A 21,426-nucleotide genomic window follows, 5' to 3' on the forward strand; every position below is an offset into this window, starting at 1 on the left:
TATGCACTCCGTGCAAAAAGCGCGTAGTTAAGCTGACAGTGCGATTACGCTGTTCATGTAACACAGTCAAGTTATTAGAGAATCAAAACTTACGACTTATTTTTTCGATATTTATTCATCGTTACTTATTAATTTGTAGTTTATTTAACGACGCTTTTTCAGTAGCTGAGACTATATAGCGTCGAATAAGAGAATCATAGACAACAATTAATTGGAAAGGATGTGAAAGGAAGCGGTCGTGGCCTGTTTTAAGTCACTATCCTGGCATCTGCTTAGAGGGACTGAGGAAACCCGTGAAAACCCTAGTCAAGATAGCCGGTCTCAGGGCCGAGAACTGAACCCAGGCCTTGTTTGTACATGCAGACGCTCATCAATGAGGCCTTCTGCAGTTTTTTAAGGCAAATCTGTTGTTAACCGCTCTTAAAGTCAACGAAACACAACCTGCATTAAATTGACTGTACACATTCAAAACTGCTTTTAAACGAATGTCATTCGCTGTTGGCATAAATGAATATGTGCTAATAAAATAGTGTCACCGATTAGAACGTGTTTCTTTAAAGAAAACTCACCTGTTTCACTGATTTATCACATAAGCACGGAACAGGTACGTACACCACTCTTCGCCCTACAGCACGCACGACCTAGAGACAAGAGGCTTTGAGTCCAACTGACAACGCCACAACAGTGACTTCTGTGAATGGTTCGAGTGGCCTCCATACATCTACTGTAACCACGTACAACAGATCGCCTAAAGCTGCTAACAGTGCTTTTACTGTCATCTGGTAGACATGCGTCACACTACTTTTCACCTTGCGACCTAAGCGAAAGTAATTAGGACTTAGTGATTTAAACCATTCTCGGACTACAGAGTCTTTAATCAAATTCAGTTGCCGCGAAAACTTCACTCCTTAACCATTCTTCTTTGAGGATTTGGATAAACACATCAAAGAGGTTGCGATGGGTTGGATGATGGCGCTGGGAAACTTGTTGAATAGTGATCACACGGTCTTTCTGATAATGCATTGGGTAGAAAATGTGTCAGAATGAAATCCAATGACTTGACTTTGTGTCCAGGGTGTTGAAACTACTGATTCGTTACTAGACAGCTAGTTTGTTTCCCTCTATTTAATCGCCATTTCCTCTGGCATATTTTTGTTAAGGTCTGACTTTAAAAACATCAGCCACATGTTAGCATGTCAATATGCTACACATGAAGATTTTGTGTACAAAGTCACTTATACAGCAATCTCTCAATAAACATCGAGATGGCAAGTTGCCAATCCAATTCGGAAGATCGTTGGCAGACTGTCCTTCTACATTTGTTACCAGAAAATCTTTGCGCTTAACACAAAGTCATGAAGACGGACAGGTAGGCGCGGAGGTAAAACTTCAGCCATTAACTTTGCAAATTGAATAAAAATTTCCTTGGATATTATCCATCGTCTAGTAAATATAAAACGTAAAACGACGTTTCGGAGATGGGACTCTATCTCCGTCTTCAGGTTCCTACACAGTTGGGCCCACTAGATAGAGCTAATCCCTATCTCCGGACAAAGTAAAAAAGTGAAAGTCCCGGAATAAAAAGACATCACCACACCATCCATCCGTGGGACGTAAAAGAATAGATAGTAGAAATAAAAATTCATTAAACACGATAAAGCCAAAAAAAAAAAAAAAAAAAAAAAAAACTCACAAAAGGTGGGAATAAATACACATGAACATTAATTCGAAACTCGATGCACAACTTGGACTTCTTCAGAGATGACAGGTATCCAAATATATTTACTAGACGATGGATAATATCCAAGGAAATTTTTATTCAATTGACTCTTTACCATCGTCAAGAAGTTTTAGATTTGATATACATTAACTTTGCCACTAAAAGAAAGTGGGTGATCAATTCGACAGCTCTGGATTTGGACTTAAAGTAAACAAAAAGTCCCAACCTTCATATGAGGAGAATGGGGATTGGAATTAGCGATAAAATGGGAGTGATATGCTTTATTTCTCCAAGACACATTTGAATATTATTCCCTATGTCTGTTTCTGTCATCCGAGTGGCCGATGCTTCCACACCAGAATTCACTGTGTGTTTACCGTCTTCTTTGCGATGAGAACAGGAACACGCCATCGTACTCACTCCCACTTAACAACGTGGGGGGGGGGGGGGAACAGACAATTCCCGAAATGCCATGCACATTAAATATACTTCAGATTACGAACAACGTCCAAAATAATCGCGTTTCTATAACATGTGCGTGAAATATATTTGTGTCAAGATTTCACTAGATCAGAAGCAATGACGATTATGCAAACAATTAAATATAAAGATTCAAGGAGCCAAAATATAATTGAATATTAAAGTTCCAATTAATAATCCAGTAACATATATACACAAGTATAATTCCGTGATTTCATATCACATTAACATAATTACCGCACGAAAACTAACATTCAAATGACTAGCAGTCTAACATATTCAATCCGTACACCCTTTGTCACAAGAATCTGATGCCCGGGTCATGGTAGAACAAACGTTAAATCTTTAAGAAAGGAAATCGTGTACTTGATTAAATATAAAGAGTGAAGGTGGCAGAACAATTTCATGTGATGCGAAGAAATACACTGCTATATTTAGGCAAAGTTTAATTTTTGTTACGATCTTTAAAGTTTTTTCGATTGGATTCTTATTTTGAGGAAATACAAAATTATATCCACACAAACATGTCAGTTTGAGTTGACTGAAACACACAAAAGACCTCATATTAGTGCTAATATTTATCCGGGCGCATATGAATAAAGATGATAATTATTAACAAGATGAAAAGCTGCTCAAAGAGGCAAATATACGTATTATTTAAACGAAGGTCTCCAGGAGTACTTTATAAACACGCAAAGAGAGCTTATGACTGTCATCTTTCTTTGCATAAATGTATGTTTTTTTTCTCTCTATCTGCTTGTGACTAAGCTTTCCTTGAGCGGTAATGAAGATAGTTCAATCATTCAGCCATGGAAGTAACTATGTTCAACGTGAAGATGCCTGTCTTCTGGGTTGCAGCAATTACTCATCGCTCTGATTATGGAGGCAGCAATGACCTATGGTACGTTGGTAAGCTTCTACCAGACTACACGGTGCAACAACCCAGAATACAGCCATCTTTAGATACGAGGTGCGATAGGAAAGATTCAAGACTGTGTCAATAGAGGGCGAGCCGGATGTAGTACGAGCTTCTGCCGCTAGGGGGTGCGGCCTACATTCATAGTTAATCAGTATGCCAGCCGGCATCATCGAATTAGCATTTGTTTCTTAGTTACGGGCGTTTCGGTAGTGCATTACACCGACCCTCCTGCGATTTCGGAATGGCGTGTGCATCAAATTTTGCCAAAGACTCGCCAAAACGGCTACGGAAACCTATGAAATGCTAAAGCAAGCATTTGGGGAGTCCGCAATGGGTCGTGCACAAACTTTTGTGTGGCATTCACGTTTTAAAAATGGCCGAACCTCTGTCGATGATGACGAGCGTTCTGGACGACCATCTTCGAGCACAACGCCCGAAAATGTTACGAAGATTCGACAGGCCATTCACGAAGATCGACGTCGTACCATCAACGATTTGTGCGACATTGTTGGGATAGGCTATGGGACCTGTCAGATGATTCTAAAGGAAGAACTCCACATGCGACGCATCATGACAACGCGCCAGCGCACACCGCCCTCAAAGTTCAGCAGTTTTTGGCCTCAAACACCATGGCCGTCATCCCGCACCCTCCTTATTCGCCGGATTTAGCTCCGTGTGACTTCTTCCTCTTCCCAAAGATGAAAATTCAGCTAAAGGGAAGGAGATTTGAGACGATAGAAGAGATTCAGGCAGAATCGCAGATGGTGCTTGACAGGCTGACAAAGAAAGATTTCCAGGAATGCTTCCAGGCTTGGCAGCGGCGCTGGGATCGTTGTGTTCACTCCCAGGGGAACTACTTCGAGGGTGATGGATGAATTTAATACCTGAGATAAGTGTACGGGTTTTTATACGCGCAGTCTGGAAACCTTTCGATCGCACCTCGTATATCGCCGTGAAAACCTCAAATCCCACATATATCAACCTTAGAAGAATACTGCCACAACTCAAAAAATGCTCTAGCTTCCTCATAATTCAACAAAACTGAATTAAAATTGGGTTTTTCCTCTCTCTTGAAAATTTATATTTTTTGAGTTGTGACAGTATTCTTCTAGGGGTGCGATACGTTCAACATATTCTGAGATGTTACAAACCGCTTAAGAATATAATTAAACGCGTCTTCGTTCACCTATCCATCCGTTATGCACTTTTAGCCTCTTGCAGAAGGAAATTAAGTCAAAAAGTAGAGATCAAGCAAACAAACAACAACGATAACAAATAGCTTTCAGTAGTAAGATACCTTGCGCAAAAATATGCAGAAAATATTCGACAACAAACGTCGTGCAATTTTTGCTTTCGAGTCACCGTTAATTGCTCGAGCGCAAGGGATCCAAAGAAACCGTTAGAAACCACTGTCTACCCGAACGGAAACGTCGAAAACTCAAAGGAAGGCGACCTGCTCCGCCCTCTATCAGCAAACACAACAACTAATCTACTGATGAGTGAACTGCCGTGCCATATATTAGCGAGGGCATGAACTAATTAAAGCTAAATTGAACGCCGCGCCAAGTATTAGCGAGGGCCTGATCTAATGTAAAAGTAAGTGAATTTCCGCGCCATCTTTTGTGAAACGTTTAAACTAATAGGCCAGCGAAAACCCGTTTACCTTCTTGGATATCTTATTAGCCGGATAGAGACATCGAAAACTCAAAGCTAGGTGACCTGCTTCACCCTCTATTGACAAAGACATGTAGAGATAAGTTAAGTGAACTGCCGCGCCATATGTTGGCGACGGCATGAACTAATGCTAAGATTAAGTGAACGTCCGCGCCATATATTGGCGAGGGCGTGAATTAATGTAAAGGTAACTGAATTGCAGCGCCAACTTAGGCTGGGCGCAAACGGAGCCACTAGCCTCCGCCAGAAGCTGCGGTCTGTATTTTATATGCAGTTTTAATAGCCTCAGCGCAGACACGGCGTTCGTAGTGGCCCGACCGGGCCACACGCTGCCGTAGTCGCCGTGTCTCGCTACTTGTGGCTGCGTCCGACCACCGTTTATCCAGCGCAAACGCAGCCACTCGCGTCCGCCACACCAATCCTAGCTCCCCACCCACTACCTCAATGTAATAGCAAGTCTTTCTGCAGGAGGTATGCTTTCTCTCTTGTTGGTATATTGGCGTTTTAAACGATCTTGTAACAAGGACAATAATTCATTGAATGTTGTCAAACTCATTCGAAAATACTTAAAAAAAAATTATCTTCGTGCCTCTTTAGCCGTGTTCGCTGCGAGTTCTCAATATTGGATGTACCCAAAAACGGCGCTGTCTTTGTCGTCGTTTGCGTCGGCGTTGTCGTATTATTAGTATTGCAACCAATGCTTCCATATCGGAGTCCACTGTGCTACTGATGCGCGGTTAGGGAAAATGTCTGCATAAAGTGGCGACCCCTCGACCTGCACCTTGTCATGGTGGTGGGGCTTGAGTACCTCAGTGACCCCAAGAGCTATGCTAGCGGTAGCATAGCTACTAGTAGGGCCTCCTTAGCCAGATTGGTCAAGGGGGAGAGGTCAGACTAAGACGGGTACCCTGGTCCTCCGAGTTTGTCGCAAGGCTAACATGATGTTTCGAAACCTCGATCAAAGCCTCGGACAGACGGACCTAACAGAGGACCGAATGGAAGAGGAGAACTGAGGAGGCCATATAAGACGAAGAAGGCAATTAGTGACACAAAATGAGGTTGTGTAATAGCTTGGACAGTTTGAAGGTGGATGCTCACTGTGCAAGTGTTAAGATCAGTTCCAGGCAAACCATGTGAGATTTTTGGTGCACAAAGTGTAACCAGGACACATATTGTGCTGGAAATTCTTTTGAGTGAATTTTGCCAGTCACACGACCTGCCAGCACATTATCACAGTATCACCCTTCAGACTGTATCTCACATGTTGGATGTTTTCAGAAAAGTAAGTTTAGTTATTCAGCTTATAATTTAAGACTTATATACTCATTACTAAAACTTTGTAATTTTTATTATGAAATGTGTGTATTACTTAATTTAACATCAGGTTCCAGGAAAACATGCTATTTTAACAGACTGGTCACATGACCCAGATAACATTCCCTGTATCCTAGACAAGAAACATTAGTCCATGTAATGAAAAAAAGAAACAAGCAACATTATAGAATCTTTATTAAGCAATTATCACATCTGAAAAAGAACTTGCTCTATTGTTATGTTATTACTGAGTAGGGTAAACATTTGGAAATGGTATTACAGAAAAGTATTACTATATAAATAAAATATTAAGATTTCTGTGTTTAGAATATTCATGATTATGGGCACAGCATATCAGCTCTTCCCTACACCATCACTACTTGACTATCAAGAGAACAGGAACATGATTCTGAAAGTACTGAGAACAAAAGAAGTGTCAATGTATATTTTAACTCTGAAAAACAACTGACACCAATCTTGGAAAACTACTCCCACCAAAATCCCTAACAGAAACACATTATTTTAACAGTCTAATGAAAAAACCTCTTGGATGATAAGGTGCAAAATATTCCAATGCTAATTATACACTTTCAAATAACTTTTATAATTTGCTATCATATATGATATTTCAAATGTACTCTTAATCAACGTTTAATTAGGTTCTAGACAGAAAATTGTATATAAAGTAATATAATTATATATGTGAAACAGGTAGTTATTCAGGTGGCAAGGTTTAAAATTTAAAGAACCAATGTATTTGTGGTTACTTTAAAATATTCAATGAGAGGAGGAGGGGGAGAAATACACAGAGCTACTATATTTAAACAAATATTTAAATATATTTAAGGAAACAATTCCCATTATTTTATAATCATAGCTGTAGAATTTAAAAGAGTTTAATGTGGTAATTTAAGGATGATGACTTCTACATATAAAGAAGTGCTATTCTTTCTTATTGCTTAATACTTTACAATTAACATTTAAATATTTAAAAATTTCACAGCAAGAAGGCATGGTACATATGAAATGTGTTGATGTTAGACATTCTGTTTACATAATGGTAACTATTAAAGAAAAGCTTCCCATTTGTGAGGAGATATGCATGCCCACTTTCAGATATACGTCACAGTTACATTTAGGAAAGTTATTAGCCTCCAAGATCAAAGTCTATGAAAGTACAAAAATGAAATATCAAACTGGCAGTCTTTTACTGTAATAACCATACATGGAACATTAATATGGTGAAGCATACAAAAATAATAATTTTATCTCAATTTTCCAGAACACTAATTCTTTTTTAACCCCATATTGCAACAAAATGTATGGAAGGATTAGGACCACAGTATTTGGCAAATTAAGACAATAGTTTTCTTGAAGAGTATTGGATCCTGCAATACTTTCATTGAACCTAAATATTTGTGATTCTTCACAGGGAATCAAATAAAATATACAATACTGGGATGTGGAAAGGACTGGGAGAATTACACAAAGCATATGCATATGGAATGTTAATGAATCAACTTTTCTTTAGTAGAGACAGAAGTGAAACAAATGATTAGCATATAGCTCCCAGTCATTTCACACAACAGGAGAGTAGACACTCCACTCTAAAACATACAATACACATACTCTCTCACTCTATACACTTAATATTTATAATATATTATATTTATAGTTATAAAAACTCACAAATCCTCCAATGGCTTAACATTGTTACCTTTACAGTTTAATGTTGAGGCAATGGCCTCAAGACATAAATGCGAGTATCAAGGGGTGTAGAAAGGAAACATTTTGTAAAATTAGCACCAAATCTGAACCATGTTCAACTGAACAAATTCTAAAGGTGAAAAAATGTTCTAATTTAATTTAAGAAAATAATAAGTGTTAAATAATTATATACAAATTAGCCACCACCACCACTAAAAGAAAAATCCCCTGTCTGAAATACTACATTATTATCATACGTTTGTCATACAGCCATCGGAGGAGATGATTACTATGAAAATACACTCAAGATCATCATATTACTTACCGGGTTTCTGTCAATAAAGTTCACTTTAAACTTGATCAATAATGCATTTTCAATATTCGTTAACACAGCGCTTAAAACATGTATTTCACATAACAAAATGCAGCACACAAATAAGAGGAAGACGATTCATTACACCGAGAGCAGGTAATAATTTCTGGTTGAAAGTGATATTGTGAAACTTCCTCTCTTTAACTCACTAACATTGTATGCTACAGTATCTGGCTGAAATTCACTACAGGGGTACACAAATCAATCATAGATAAGTGATTATCCATTTCATAAATGGCAGGAGTCACACTATCAGTGGATTTGATAAATTGGTGAATTCAGCGGCATATGTCTAACCAGTGAAGTTTTAGATCAAATTAAATATAATTTCATATATTCACATAATATATCCCATATTTTTGGTTTTAATTTGTCTGCAAAGGCACATTAAGAGAGGTAGTCTGGCGATGGCTCTGCAACAGGCTCTGGTGTGGTGAAGAGTGGATTGGGGAATTCAGGTGGGTGGGGAAGAGGCCCTGTTGTCTTGGGTTTCCTCCTGTAAGCCATCAACCAGCATGACACTGCTACAGCTACTGCCACAAGTGCTAGAAGTGCTGTGATCACCAATGCAATGATGAAGCCAATCATTGACACACATATGTCCTCCATTTGCTGAACATCAGGCGCTGTAAAATATACCATTAATAAAGGCAATTAATCTCTGTATTTTCAAGAAATAATCCTAACTTATTTTTAGATAATTAAAAATTACAAGTCTTGAAACTGGCTGAAATTTGCCAACAGATTATTATCCAAAACATGGTAACAAAACATAAGGAATATATCACTTTTGTGACTGATAGTTTCCAAAACCTTCCAAAGCATGTCTCCACCTGAAGATGTTACAGGTTGATTTATTTAATTTTTACATTAAAAAATGTAACCCTAAATGTTTTATGAGCCGGGATAGCTCAGTCAGTATAGTGACTAGCTACGGGCTGGACGACCGGGGTTCGATCCCCGACGGGGGCAGAGGATTTTTCCTCTAGCCTCTGCGTCCAGACCGGCTCTGGGGCCCACCCAGCCTCCTCTACAATGGGTACCGGGGGTCCTTTCCCGGGGGTAAAGCCGGCCGGGGCGTGATGATGACCACTCACCCCCATCTAGTGCCGAGGTCAAGGAAGAGAGGAGCTACACCTCCACTCACCCCAAGCGCCTACATGGCGTATAGTGGGACAAACTTTACTTTACTTAACCCTAAATGTTTATGTTATTTACCTCAGTATTTGGTACTAATGCTGTACTGATTTCATACAGTTGAATGTCATATGGACTTCAACAGCTGTTGATCACTCTACAAACTGATTTGAAGACAACAAACTATTATGCATAGCTGTTTGATTTTTATCCTTATGGTACACAGAATTATATACATAACACAATGTTTAAGGAACATGTGTTTTTTATACAAGGGGATAGAGGCACTCATGTCAGCCTGTCCACTTGTAAGTTTTGTTTTCCTCTTTAGATTATTACCTGTTAATTGGTACAAACTCTTCCTTCAATACCTACAAAATGATATATTTCTATATACTTCTTTTACCAAATAAGCATATCTCTTCATGGGAAAGAAGCAGCTTTTTCATTATAAATGTTCAGCCACTAAGAAAATCAAAGTCAGTATAGTGACAATAATTCAGTAATTAAATACACAGGAAATTATTCTTTGTGAGGAAGATAAATCTTCAATCATACAATTAGTGGTACTTAATATAATATGGCTAATTTAATTTGTTTAGGTTTATCATTGAAGCATTTTCACATGATCTGATATTGGTATCATATGTATTAAAATATGTATGTTGTAACTGATGCCTTTTGCACAGTCATAATTCTGATAAAACTGTCATTCTGATTGATGATAGCAGTCCCCACCATCATTTCAGTGTATTACTGATTGGCATTTAGTAAAAAGTGCAAGTATATATTTTTTTAAGACATATTCCAATATATTGGTTCTGGAAACTAATGTTTCAGAGTCAGTGTGCTCATATGATTCTTCCTGAAATGTAACACCTGTAAATTAATTTGAAATTTTATGCAACTGATTCGTGTTGCTATGAGTACATAAAATACAACATATATTAACTGATAGAGTTAATGGAGGTCAGGCCCTGTTTATGGGACAACACTTGTAATATTTATTTGCTGCAAATTTCTGTGAAATTGTTTCTTCTGAAGTGTAGAAATATAATAACTTGTTTTCCTTTTCAATGTGCACAAATTTATTCAAATTACAACAGACTGAAATTAACAGCCACATTATTCCACAGCACTCGAGTGGATGTATCAACAGTAACACTGACGATATCAGAATTCATGAAAGGAATGACTAATACCAACATCGAATGTATCAGACCATGTTTAAGTGCCCTTACAGTTGTTAAAAATGCATGAGAAGAATAAAAGTTATATAATACCTTCTGTTGGATCAACTAATCTCTCTTCACGTCGTTCAAATGTAAGAATGGCATTTGACTGGATAGTGATTTCCTCTCTCAGTTGACCTTCATAAACAGACTCTGATACAGCAACATCTGTATTGTTTCTAGGCTCTGCAATCTCACGACGTCGTCGTCCAAATGCATTGTAACCTCGACAGTTCACCTGTTATAGATTAATATTTTTAAAGAAAGGAATTTAAGTTAACATCTCAGCTTTAATGAAATTACAGAGATTATTTATAATTTCTGCTTCATGTACAGTTGTATTTTGTTGAAATAACAGTATAAATTACTGTATTAGTGATTTACCCATTGTGCAAATACAAGTTTGTCTACATCATAGTAAAAAATATAGTCAGTGACAAACATATTAAGTGTCAGTGGGAAGAGACAAACAATCCATAACACTGAAGAATACGAATTAGAAGTAATATTGGGATGGGGCAGCAAACAAGCAGTCACAAAAAACATTATTACATTACTTGGATCCACAACTTAGTAAGATGGCAATAGGGTGTGCAATAAGTCATAAGAAATACAGTACATATATGCAAGTGCAATTCAAACTATTTATATTATAAACTTTTCACATAGAATAAATAAAGTTTTGACATAAAGTAATGAACTGTTTCAAATAAATCCACACATACAAATGCAAGAAAACCTTTAAGAGACATTCTAAAATATTAGAAATTCAAAAACAGAGTAAAATGAGTATGTATGCAAGCACATTTTAATGCTTCTTTAAATTGTAACTTTTTATTCATGAGACTTATGAGACTACATGTCAGACTTGAAAATTTTTATGCCAGCATAGAATGCACTTTTCTGGAAGCATGAGATATTGGCAATTGGTCTATGAAGCAGACACTTATTCCTTATGTTAGCACTGCATACAGCAGAAAAGAAATAAAATGTGGAATTCATTTTAATCTAACTGATGCTAATTTTGTGAAATGTGACCTATGCAAGCTAAAATTCTGGAATATACACTTCAATTGTACATCTTTTGGCCATATCCATTTCATGATGCAACAAATATAATAAAACAGTTCGCTATTTGATAATTTGTTGTAAATGTTTTGTGCAGTAATCTGTACTAAATAAGAACCTATATTTGTTCGGATAACATGAGTTACTCGTATTTTATTTATTTTTTATTTTTTCAATTATAGCAGGTACCATCTTGAAAATAGAGCAGATTACTATTGTTATCATAAACAATAAAAACTTCCTAACTCTGCTCTGCTTTGGTCCTCAATAAGAAGACCCTAACCTTTATAAATCATGTATCATGGTTTACACGCAGTCCAGTTAGATGTGTGTTGCAGTAGCACACAGCTAAGCCATTACACCTGGAGTTAAAGTCTGGCTGGCAGCCCTGAAATATAGGGCTTTAAATCCAACGATTGTTTAAAATAAAGGTTAACTTGGAGGAAATTCAACAAATGAGAAAATTTGCTGCAAACCACAGAAACTAAAAACTAAACAAATTAACATCTTACAAAAAGGAATTTAATTGAGGATTCTATTTCACAATTAAAAGGAAAAAAGGTATCATAAAGTCCATCTTTGGTATCTTAGACCCATACAGTAACTTACCGGTTGACACTTTCCAAAGCATACACGGATGTTACATTGGAATCTGATATTATCACTGCTTGGGAACTTAAAGGCATTGAAACTGGCCAGCAAAGACTGGGTGTCAGGATTATAGTCCCATTCACCAAATATTGTAGGATCAGTTGCACAACCATTCTCATCTGTTACAATGTATTCATTTTCTATACTGTCTTCCACTGTTTTGGCAATGCAGCTACGTGCAAATCCACCATAAATACCTAAAATATTAACAGAACATGTAAATCAACAGATTTATTACTTTCAAACCATAAATGTATATTATATCCTCATTTATCTAGGATAATGAAAGGAGAGGATGCATGGAAAACCAAAAAACATAGGCTATCAAGATTTATCTTATTTGAACCTTCATGCATATAGAATAACAAATGCCTGGCATTAGTGTTGTAATAATAATTTCTGTGATTATAAACACATGAAATTTTCAGCTTCTGAATGTGTTGCATTCCTAAAGTTTGGAAGTCACGTGTTCAGAACCTGTAACTTGATTTCCCATATACACAATGTTGTAAGTGGTAGTTACATTCCCAAGAGCAACAACAATGGCCTATTTTAATCATAATTAAGTTGAAATACAGTACAGTTCAAATGAGTAAATAATAAAAAGCAATACTGGTATAGCATGAGAAATGAAACACATAAAAGCAATTAGACTGAACAAAATACAAGATTATTATTTGAATAAGTGATTTCCAAAACATACAAAATAAGCTTTCACAAGTTTTAAAATAATGGCTGACAATGAGTCCTTCTTTGAGCTTCTGTTAAGAGAAAACAGTTTCCAAATTAATCAGTTATGATGAACCAGCAAGGTGAAATATGGGATGTTTTTCCAGACTGCTCTAAATTAATGTGCAATTTCTTCCAAATGAAGCCAATTCATGGTATTTCATAGTAGTGATGTTGAGAATTAACATCAGATATCTTGGAATACAACAGGCATCAGTGTGCCAAGTGATTATTGAGTTTTGTGTTATTAAACCCCCTACAAGTTATAAAAGTGGAGACATGAAATTGCTGGGTTGACTGGGTTGTATTAGACTATATGGTCTATGAAGGAGCAATGAAAGGTTCCAAAAGTGAAAATTAAAATTGTGGTAATATTTTTTAATGAAGAAAAGAAAATCTGTCTGATTTTCTACTATCATCTTACTTTAACAGTCTTGTGACCCTCTACCCCATACTTACACACATACACAAGAAAAAGAAAATTTTGTTAGTAATATGAAACATGAAAGAAGTTTAATTTGTGTTATATAATGAGAGTACACCTTCCTGGACTTACTGGAAAACATTATGTGATAAATTAAAGGCTAAAGCAAATTTGATTATCTTCAAATTTGAAAATTTGGATTCAAATTTCTGTCTCTTTATATTTAACACAACTTATTTCTGTTTTGTTCAGGGCTGCATAAAATAAATGACAGCTTTATGTAATTATACTTGAAAATCACTACTTTCATGCATTTTCTTGGAGGAGAGGATGGAAACAAAAGAGACCCTAATACTCACTTGCTGGTTGCACTTCAACTTGTAACTGCAGATTGTCTCCGATCTCAGCTTGGTTTATCTCCTGTCCTGTCTGAGTCACAATTTTCATAATGCATGTGGGTGGTGGGCCAGTGTTAGCTATTGTTCCTGCTGTTGTCAACATTGACACATTGAAGCCCAAGGTTACATTCTGTTCACCAGTCTGATACACACACTTTATGTGATAGGCCTGAGCTTTGAAAGTTACAAGTTTAGGATGTTTCTGGATGACAAGGATAAAGCTTGCTTGACCCTGAAAAATTAATGAGCACAATTATAAGGAATGATACCGCAATTTGTTGGCATTACATTCTAATAATGATGATGAATGATCCTGACATCTTATGACAGAAACAATCACAAATGATACTAACTTGGCATTTAATTGAAATAAGTTACATATCTGATGGGCAAAACTGTATGATAATTTTAAGCACAATTTTTGAGTCTAATGTGAGCTTTCTCTGAGAGAGATAGAAAGGAAAGGGGAACCTGGCTTAAAATGTACTAAAACTATACTTAAAACACATGGAAATGAATAAACAAGGTATTTACATTCACATGGATGAGTCCACATCTGCCAAAATTGACCTTGAAGATTTCATTGTATGATGTGGAATATTCAGGTAGGGTGACCACCCGTCGGCATTGTTCATCCTTGCTGTGTCCCTTCACATAAAGAACACCATTGAAGTCTAGTTGTTCTTCAAAGTTCATGACCACTTGGACTCCATCAGACAGACAATTTACATCCATTTTAGGCTGTGGGAAAACTGTGCGGAATTTAGATGTTTGATCTGCAAACAGGAAATTGAAACTGAATGAGATCCTAGACAGTATAATGCTGAAACAAATAATTCCATAGAGAAGAGGTCATCTTGAGAAGCTGATGGTAGCTTAGCATATCAAGAAATTCTTTCCCTACATTTTATGGAACCAAAAGGTTCATTATTGTGCTCACACAATTTGTGCCTACATCTCTTCCCTTAAATTTTTTTAACTAAAATCTTCTACATATTTCTATATTGAAGACTTGCAATGACATGTTTAAAATGATTAAACTATTTCTGGCATAGTATTTAAGAAAAAGTCTGGTAAAAATGGTATGTTTATGGGGCTTTGTTTTGGCAGTGTTTCTTTCTTTCACATTTATCCAATTTACATCGCAATGGTAAGAATATTTATGTAAGTAAAATTTAAAAACAAACTTGATTACAAAGTTATTATCCTAACTCCCCCTCCCCAATAAATTAAATCAAGTTAAAAGGTTACTTTTCTTATCCCCATTTATATTCTCTGCTATTACACCATAAATGTTGTCAGAAACGGATACATCAGAATGCATACCCCATCTACAAGCTTAATTGAATATTATGTAAATCTTGAAATTTTAATTAGAATAAGACAAGACACCCTTAACATGTGGGTAGTAAATATTGGTAAACTTCATTTAACTAAAAATATTAAGCATCTCATCTACTGTTATTCTGTTTATAATTACAGTAGCTATTCAAGAATAAAATATAAAAATGTGAGTTGGTATGTGTGCATGCGCACGTATGTGTGAGTACTGTTTCTAAATGTACTAACATACAAAACTGTACAAGACTGAGAGTTTCTACTTTGCAGTGTAATCTATTGCAAAGGGGAAGGGGTCAAGATCCTCTGAATTATTAAGACTGCCACTTTGTTACAAGAATTTAATAAATTGTATGTTCATTCTATTATGTACTCATAAAATAAAATTATATGGATAAAAGAAATAGTAGATGTTCATGAGATAAATATCTCAAAATACGTCTCTGTTCTTTACACAGCAAGCTCAATATTAGAAAAACTGACTATGAGTATAAAGAATATTTTTAAAATGAGTCTAGATGCTTTATTCTGCATTCAGGTGACCAAACCCAGTCTAATAAGTACAAGTTCGAAGATGGCTGTCTTCTGGGTTGTAGAGCTGTGTAGTCTGGTAGAAGTTTACCAAGGTAGCAAGGATCTCTGAAACAATGGTAAACTTCTACTAGACTACACAGCTCTACAACCCAGAAGACAGCCACCTTTGGACTCACCACCATGGAAACCTCAGACCATACTAAGTACAACTTTACTTACTGCATCTAACATATTCATTTCCATTGCTGCCAGAAACACAGTGACACACTGCTTGATGACTGGAGGCATTACAGAAAGCATTCTCTCCACAGTTCTTAAAAGAACAAGGGTCATCGCATGTCTTTGTCACAGGGTTGCAGTATCGATTGTCTGGACACTGATCATCAGACTCACATTCTGGATGTTCACCTGTTGAACAAATAGATTTATAATGGCTATTATCACAGAAGACCACAAGTGGGTTCTTTTTTTTTTGGTAGGTTTTCTTATTTCTTTTGCTTTAGGGACTGCAACAGCTCTTCTTTTTTATTACCTCTGATGTGACATATTGTAAGTTATTATATCAGCATTTGCTGGGAGAGACTGAGGGAAACCACAAGAACACTCAGTCAGGACAGCCAGCAACCTGGTTGAAATTCAAAGTGAGTATCTGCCAATTTCAAGTTTAGAGTGTCATTGTTACACTATTCTGCTTGGTAACCCATTAACTAACTAACTAGATGGCTTACCGAACCCGAAGGTTCATCACCGAATTAACCAAAGCCCTCCACCGGACCCTGTCCTGGGCCAACAAAATCCAGTTTCCTTCAACTCCTATCTCCCATAGATCCTGCCTGAGATTATCCTCCCATCTACGTCTAGGTCTCCCCAGCGGTCTCTTAGCCTCAGGCTTCCCAACCAGTACCCGGTGCACACCTCTTGTACCATCCATGTACGCTATATGCCCAACCCATCTCATTCTTCTCGACTTAATCACCCTGACAATACTGGGGGAGTAGTACAGATTTTTAAGCTCATCATTATGCAGTTTTCTCCACGCCCCATTGTCTTCCCTCTTAGCCCCAAATATCCTCCTCAACAGCCGATTCTCAAACACCTGCAATCTGTGTTCCTCCCTCTGAGTGAGAGACCATGTTTTGCACCCATACAAAACAACAGGCAAGGTTATTGTTTTGTATACTTTAATCTTCAGGTTCTTAGAAATCAGACAGGAAGACAAAATATTTTGAACTGAGAAGTAGCAAGTATTTCCAGAATTTAGTCTCCTCCTAACTTCCTCATGATTGTAATTTTTATTTGTTATTGTTGTTCCCAGATGTTTGAACTTGGTAACCCTTTCAAAGGACTTATTAGCTACCCTAAGATAATTCTGCACGCCTGTCTGCTGATGACAAGATACTAACATGTACTTAGTTTTTTCTGAATTTATTTCTAGCCCCACCTGTCTACTAGCCTCTAGTAAAACTTCTGCATTTCCCTTTATTGTATTCATATCGTCCCCCAATAAATTAACATCATCAGCATATGCCAATAGCTGATGTGTCCCATTCAATTGCAAACCCTCCTGCCTATCTTGGACTTTCCTGATAGCATATTCTAGCGCAAAGTTAAAGAGCAAGGGAGACAAAGCATCTCCTTGTTTTAGATCGTTCTTGATGAAGAATGTCTCAGATACATATTTACCTACTCGAATTTTGCTACAGGTTTCATTTAAGCACAATTTTATTAGACTCACTAGCTTCATTGGTATACCAAATTCAATGAGAATATTATATAACACTTCTCTCTTCACAGAGTCATAGGATTTTTTGAAATCTATAAATAATTGATGTACGGTCCCACCGAACTCCCATTTTTTCTCTAGTATCTGACAAATGCAAAAGATCTGATCAATCGTTGATCTGTTTCTTCTGAATCCACACTGATGATCCCCAATAATTTCATTCTCATAATTGTTACAGTCTCTGAACTTTTCAGTTGACCACTTCCCATGACTAATGTGTTATTTGAGCACCACACTATAAATTTTTAGATGAAACAACCAGCATGCTGAGACTATTATTATTACTGGGTTGTTGTGCTGTGTAGTCTGGTAGAAGTTTACTGACGTTTTCGCTCTGAAAACCTCAAATCCTACATTATTATTATTGCTTATTAAATTGCAATCATTTATAAATAAAGCTGTGTCTGCTTAATATTGGGTTCTGGTAGTCCAAAGTTTGTCTATGCGCATACTATGTAATTATACTTTTAATTATATCTTACAAAATCTCCCATGAATTTTGTCAGTCTATTTATATCCTTCCTCTAAACCCTCGATCTCTACACCATTCATAAATCTGGATACATATAACACCTCAAACATATCTGGTAGTACTGCTATGCACCTATCAATAGCCACTAGTCTGATTTCCGGTTACCATTAATTTAGCCTTATTCTTCACCACCATCTAAAACTTTCTGAAGTTATTCATAGTATTTTATTTCATCTACCAGTTTTGATTGCTTGGACCACACTAAGACGTTAAAATACTGTTTCATTACGACCAAAACTAATAAAAATCAATGTAAAGTACAAACAGGCTAGATTCCTGATTACTATCCTCTCTAATTAATTAATGCCGTAACAATCCAGAAGACAGCCATCTTCAGTGTTGTTCATATTTTCTCACAGCAGGAATAATAATATGCAACACTGGCATTAATTAGGATTTATATTACTTCAGACTGATAAAACTGTATCACTATAAGGAGACCTTACTATGTTTTCTTTAACATATTAAAGTGTGTAGTAATCAGAAAGTAACATTTCATTTAGAAAGGAAAAATGGAATACTTTAACCTACAATAGATATGTAAATGTGGAACATTCTAAATCTCATAACATATATATTTATTGTTGTTATGGTAAAATAGCCATAAAAAGAGATGTTCAGAGGGAATACAAGATGAGTATAACCAAAGTCATCAGAGGGAATACAAGATGAGTATAACCTAAGTCACAAAGAATTTTGTTACATACGTTTATTACAGTAGCCACTGATGTTTAGCCTGTAACCATGCTCAACAGGGCAAATACAATTGCCTTTGTCATCAATAATGAAGCCTCGCTCCAGTGCGCACACACATCGGCCCCTCTCATCCACCTTCAGCCCATTCTGCTGCAGACAACGAGCACAATCCTCATTTTCATTAAGGCCTGTCCCTGGTGGACATACACACTCCCCAGCTTCATTGCGGATGAATCCCTTATCAATTCGGCATGCTGAAACTGGAATAAAACAGGCATTTAAGATTTAATATTTTTAGTCCCCAGTTTTAAATTATATCACTGAAATATATTTATTTATTATGAAGAAAACATCAGTAGTTATATAAGAAGAATATATTTCTTCCAGTTCTCATATATTTACATCAATATAATTAATGACAACATTTAGGATTTTAACATGTAAATTTCTACTCATAATCAGCATATGTTCCTTGTTTTCAGAGAAGGAAAGCAAGCAGCAACAAATAATGGGAAAGATGGTCTCAGCCAAAACAATAATGTATTCTTGTTTTTGCATTCTTGACACTCTCTCTTCCATTTTCCTAACTGAAACCACAAGAACATGCTTACTAGCTACTTTATCTTCTTATACGTTATGCTATCCATGACATTTTTACACTAGAAGAATTCCCTTCTCCTACCCTAAACTTCTGGCCAAACACATTTATATGACAAGGAAGTTTGGCCTCAAATGTTCTTATTTAACAGTATGTAGCCTTCAAACAGTTAACTAAGTACCTACTAGTTTAGGGTGTGGAAACCTTTCATTTGTACTACACCATAGGATCAGTAGTACTGTGTACTCAAGTACTGATATTTGATAACATTTCCTCCTTTATAAACACACAAATCTTACTCTTTTCACAGTGAACTGCAGCATTTCCTTGGTAACCTGGCAGGCATTCACAGATCATGGTTCTCACTGGCACAGTGTCCAACACCCTGCAATTTGCATTTGTTCCACAAGGTACAGTGGCATTGCATGGGTTCACGCATTCTCCTCCAATACAGGCTGTCTGAGATGGACAATCATAGTCTTCCTTGCAACCTTTCTCCTCAGCTGTAATGAACAATTCTTAATGTAGAGTCTGATGTTCCTTGTTAATTATATTGCTACATTTAAGAAATGCCTATTAAATTACTGTCTCTCTACATTTTGAATGATTGATTCTTGTTTTATTTAATGATGTATTTTCAACTCTGTAGGTCACTTGAGATTTACTTAGTGTTACTAGCCAAATGAAAATTATTGCATGGTAATAACATTACCCTGTATTCTTGGCCCATCACCTTTAATTTTAGTCAATTGGAGGGTAACTAATGCTCAGATAGCTTCGGATGGACCATTAAATTTGGATAGTAAATAATGAAAAACCTTAAATCCCCTTTAAATGAGGATTACACTGTGTTTAATTCAATACAAGAAAAGCTGTATGATCAAATTTCATCTTCCAAATATGGGGTTCAGTTTGTGTTCAGTTATATAGAGCAAAATTAACTAGACCCATATGTAGGCATGCAAACAGAGAACCAGCATATTCTTCAAACAACACAATTCTGAGGACGCATATTTTGATACTTCATTATATGGGACATTTTTGTAAAGATATCATAGCCTATACAAATAGGTATTACATCTTGCTGGTACTGTACTTAGGACTTCTCTGTTAAAAAAGATATTTATATGACATATTTTATTGTATCCCAGAAATATTAACTTCTATTTCTGTTTCTTAACTGCTATTTACTAGATCAAAGAATTTTTGCTTGTTTCAGTAACTTTTTACCATAAAAATTATCAGTATCAGACTATTAATGTGTACTGTTTATTTACATAGCAGGCCACATATGAAAGCTTATATGTATATGAAGAAAGTCCATACCAAACAAGTAGTTTAAAACAAATGCTTTTAAAATATTTACCTTTGCATGTCAGTGAAGTGTCCTCTACAAACCCTGGTGGGCATGCACAGTTGGGACGATGGTTATATACATGACATTCAGAAGGTGCTTTACATGGATTCCTTTCATCACAAGGGTTTGCACATTGATTGTTGATGCAAGCCTGTTTTGGAGGACATTCTGAATCAGATCGACAGCCCAGGAAAACACAAGCAATTTTGGGATTGCCTGAGAGACCAGGTGGACATTCACAAACAGGATGATGATTAACTCCATAGCAAGTGGCAGCATGGCCACATGAACTTCCATCTGGTGCACATACTGGCACACAGTTGTGGTTAACGCATGAATGCTGGCCAGAGCAGTCACTGTCACTTCGGCAACCCACTGCAACAATGAGACATGTTACACATTGTTAGTTACTATATTGTGCTATATAAATGAGAAGCAATAGTAATAGGCTGTACACTTTATCTGCGATGAAAAAATTATATCTCAGACTAGAAGGCAATTACCTCAATAATCTTTTCCAATTGAATCCAGATATCATGGGAAGAAAGCAGGTTAATAATCCATATCACATAAGATTGTGACAATTAGTACATTTAGTAATAATTAATGCATAAATGATTAGGCTTCTGATCCCTGTGACTGTAGCAAGTTACTTGGACACTTTTTCGAGCAGTGAATCACAAATGTTAAAACAGTGGAGGCAGTATAGAATCATAACCACATTGGATTCTAGATCTTATATCTACAACACAATTCTTAAAA

The 21,426-nt window shown here is 36.5% G+C and overlaps 2 protein-coding genes across 8 annotated transcripts in view; both read right to left on the reverse strand.

Moving 5' to 3' along the window:
• Window positions 1–729, reverse strand: part of ine (solute carrier family 6 member inebriated) — a 113,899-nt gene extending 113,170 nt beyond the window's left edge. For all 3 annotated transcript variants that reach the window (XM_022059207.2, XM_087351377.1, XM_087351376.1), the window contains exon 1: window positions 570–729. The gene's annotated coding sequence lies outside the window, so the exon portion shown is untranslated. The remainder of the gene's footprint in view (window positions 1–569) is intronic.
• A 5,394-nt stretch (window positions 730–6,123) lies between these two features.
• Window positions 6,124–21,426, reverse strand: part of dpy (fibrillin-like protein dumpy) — a 385,379-nt gene continuing 370,076 nt past the window's right edge. For all 5 annotated transcript variants that reach the window (XM_087351382.1, XM_087351381.1, XM_087351380.1 and 2 more), the window contains 9 exons: window positions 20,674–21,039; window positions 19,607–19,810; window positions 18,721–18,969; window positions 15,918–16,106; window positions 14,361–14,602; window positions 13,788–14,058; window positions 12,234–12,472; window positions 10,608–10,794; window positions 6,124–8,813 (listed from right to left, as the gene is read on the reverse strand). In XM_087351382.1, the coding sequence (XP_087207508.1) occupies window positions 8,575–8,813; window positions 10,608–10,794; window positions 12,234–12,472; window positions 13,788–14,058; window positions 14,361–14,602; window positions 15,918–16,106; window positions 18,721–18,969; window positions 19,607–19,810; window positions 20,674–21,039 (2,186 nt within the window). In that variant the 3' untranslated portion in view covers window positions 6,124–8,574. The remainder of the gene's footprint in view (window positions 8,814–10,607; window positions 10,795–12,233; window positions 12,473–13,787; window positions 14,059–14,360; window positions 14,603–15,917; window positions 16,107–18,720; window positions 18,970–19,606; window positions 19,811–20,673; window positions 21,040–21,426) is intronic.

The sequence above is a fragment of the Zootermopsis nevadensis genome, unplaced genomic scaffold, assembly GCF_977971745.1.
Source record: "Zootermopsis nevadensis isolate Lab colony 2312 unplaced genomic scaffold, Znev_1.0 Znev_ptg000019l, whole genome shotgun sequence".
Lineage (NCBI taxonomy): Eukaryota > Metazoa > Arthropoda > Insecta > Blattodea > Termopsidae > Zootermopsis > Zootermopsis nevadensis.